Source organism: Agrilus planipennis, unplaced genomic scaffold, assembly GCF_000699045.2.
Source record: "Agrilus planipennis isolate EAB-ADULT unplaced genomic scaffold, Apla_2.0 scaffold12, whole genome shotgun sequence".
Taxonomy (NCBI): Eukaryota; Metazoa; Arthropoda; class Insecta; order Coleoptera; family Buprestidae; genus Agrilus; species Agrilus planipennis.
The window spans coordinates 1,043,795-1,047,069 of NW_020439003.1; the positions used below are offsets into that span (position 1 = coordinate 1,043,795).

Consider the following 3,275-nt stretch of genomic DNA (forward strand, 5'->3'; position numbering starts at 1 on the left):
CTTTGGCTTTACGCACCAATGTTTTGACCACTAAACTACGAGAGGTGACAACAGCAACAATTTTTCCCTCATTAATTTGAGGTAGCGTGTAGTGGGTAAAAAATTCAAAAAATGAATTTTCAGATTAATATTTCATATTAAAAATGAAATATTTTTAATTAATGAATTACTATTAAATTATAACTTACTTTCATTTCTTGTACAACTTTAGGGTTTCTGTAGTTTAACTCAGGTTGAGCGTTGGTGAATAGATGGTAATAAAACTGGTCCCTCTCCGCCACATATTCCCAGGCAGAATTTAGGAAAATGCTAATCTTTATGAAAATAAGAAATTTAGTTATTAGCTACTTGATTATTGTTAAATTAACTATTTAATCGAATAAGTGCTGTTTAATTTGTAAATTCGAAATCAATTATTGATAATTTGCAAATATTACTGCTTACACTTACTTTAAATTCTATTATAATATCTGTTATAACATAGCCATTGTGGCAAATAAATTCAAAGAGAAACTCCATTCGCGGAAATAATATTTATAATACAGGGGAGATGCCACATGATTGAAGAATAAAATATCGATCTTGAGAGAAAAAGATGCTAATGACTTCATGGCCATTACTTAAGATCTTGAGTATATCTTGTTCTCGAATTGGGACTATCGGCAATAGAGAAACAAAAGGATGTTATTTAAAATGTGTATGAAAATAAATAAATATAAAGATAGCAGGTAATTTAATCATATGATCACTGCTAATCTTATTGAAGCATTTTCTTATGTTTTAATTTTATTTTGATCTGATTTTAATAGGTAAGTACTTTAGATGGTCGAGATTAAGATTTCTTAATGCAAGATTTAAATCAATCAAGACAATATAAACATCACGTATTAAAGATTAATACATGAACAAGATAAGACTCGAATTTTCATTATTTCTCGATAACAAGATCGATATTTCGAAAATATCCTGTCTTACCCCAGTCTTGTAAGTACAAATTACACGTGCACTAGTAATACAGTATTCGCTTTCTAATTAACAAGAAGGTATAAACAAGATTACATTGTATATCAATTAATTAATCAACATAACAACGCTACATTTATTAGAGATTGTTGTTGCAAAACAAAATATTTTTCAAAATATCATCTTGTTATCTGAAAATAATAAAAATTATTGTTCTCGTGTCATTTTTGTGTGCGTGATCTTGATATTATCGTGACTCATTTTTAATCCTCCAGATGTTGATATTTTTTTGTGTATCAATACTTTGAATGCAAATAATGTTATTTATAAAGAAAAGTCATATGGAGGGATAAGCATATGGTAATTGTCCCCAAAAGATATTGCATCGAAATTTTTGGGATGTATTGGTACTAAACAATTACTATGATGCGGAAAGCTTCTCAAAGAAAAATATAAATAGCAATATTTATTGGTTAGTGACGTTAAAAAGAAAACTTTTTTATGTCTTTTACTATAACGTTCTTTTCAAAATTCATGTACTTTCGGGCAACACATAATTTAAAAACACCTTTTTTTTGTTAAAAAAAATTATCTTTGTTTTTGTAATCATTATTATTATTATCTTTTTTTTCTGTAAATGTGTCACATTTAATTAACTTTATCATCGAACAACATTGGATTTTTTTTATTTTTTACGTTTCGACTAAAAATATTAGCAAATTCTGAGATTATTATTACTTATTTGCTTTTAAATTACTATTAGTGTATTGAACCTAAAATTATTATTATTATAATAGTTTCTGATAATTTTAATGACAGAAAGTTAAAAATCAACTGAATAAAAAAATTGTGCAAATATATCACGATCTGTACCACAAATGATTACGCATGAAATTGCATGTTACATGTCCATATTATACAGTAAAAATTATGCTTCTATCATGCGAAGGGTCATGGCTTATTACCAGAGGCGAATTAAATGTCGAGAGCGCCTTAGGCTGGCATTTCATAGACATGCAAAATAATATATAATACGAGGCACGTTTCGGAAGCTTAACATCTATGAAAAGTAAGACTTTTTGTAATTTTTCTTCCTTAATTCTTTTTAGTTTAAAAACTTCCGCACGTGCCCCTCTTTATCCTTGCGCCCCTAGACATGTGCCTAGTTTGCCTGACGGATAATCCGCCACTGCTCATTACATAACTCAATGAAACCTGGAGGCATTGTGATAGTTAGATTGTGGATTTAGAGATAATAGACACTTAGAAACCAGCAATGAAGAGAAATGAAAATGAATTCTCAACATACTCAGGCCTCTGAAGCATATAAAACATTCTAATACATTAGTATCTGTTTTCTATTTGCATCGTCAGTGGCCCTAATTGGAGAACGAGATACACCCATAATCTTAATAATCTAAGCAGTCTTAGTCTTGATAAAATAAGTTTCCGACATGTGCCTCTTGATGCCGATCTCATGTGAGCATCTTGTTTCTGATATTTTATTTATTTTCAAACCAAGATAAGATCAATCTATCATTAGCTCTAGCGACAATTCAAACTTGTACTGCCTATCAACGATTTAATTCTACTTACAAATTCTTATCCTAATAATAAATTAATACAGCAAATGGTAACAGTTAATATTCTTTCACAGTAATCAAATAGACCTATTCTAAAGTTTTTTGTAGTATTTTGAATATTCGTACATCTCTTTAATCAAACACTGCTTAAATTGGGAATGTTAAACTTACCCAATGGTTGGGGGGAGTTGTTGAATTATAGCCATCCTTCCAAACGTAGTAATCCTCGTAACCCTCAGTTTTATTTTTGGACAACTGGAACCATACGTGTTGATCGCTAGTATGATTGGGAACAAAATCTAAAATAATTTTTAGGCCAAGTTCGTGGGCTCTCTGAACAAGCCGCTCAAAATCACTCATAGTTCCAAATTGTTCATCAATATCTCTAAAATCGCTAATATCGTAACCAGAGTCGACCCCAGGAGACTTGAAAATTGGGGAAAACCATGCAGCATTTACCCCGGCATTTACCAGATGTGGCAATTTGCTAATAACACCATTTAAATCACCCAACCCATTGCCATCACTATCTTTGAAAGTTCGAGGATAAACCTGATAAAATGTTGCATGTTTCCACCATTCGTCCTTGGCTGTAGAACTACCATTATAGATAATTTCAGCTTCGATTAAGCTTTGAAATAAAGTAGTCAAAAGGATCACTATTATTAATACACTCATAATTAGATGAGCTCGATAAAAAGACTAATATACGACAAGCGATTGCTGAAG

General features: G+C 30.6%; 1 protein-coding gene across 1 annotated transcript; it reads right to left on the reverse strand.

Annotated features, from left to right (window-relative positions):
* Positions 1-154: 154 nt before the first annotated feature.
* Positions 155-3,275, reverse strand: LOC108733287 (maltase 1-like). The gene is made up of 2 exons (XM_018464381.2): positions 2,718-3,275; positions 155-314 (listed from the first exon to the last, which is right to left on the reverse strand). Exons 1-2 carry the CDS (start codon positions 3,222-3,224, stop codon positions 159-161), a joined length of 663 nt encoding a protein of 220 aa, XP_018319883.2. The 5' UTR covers positions 3,225-3,275; the 3' UTR covers positions 155-158.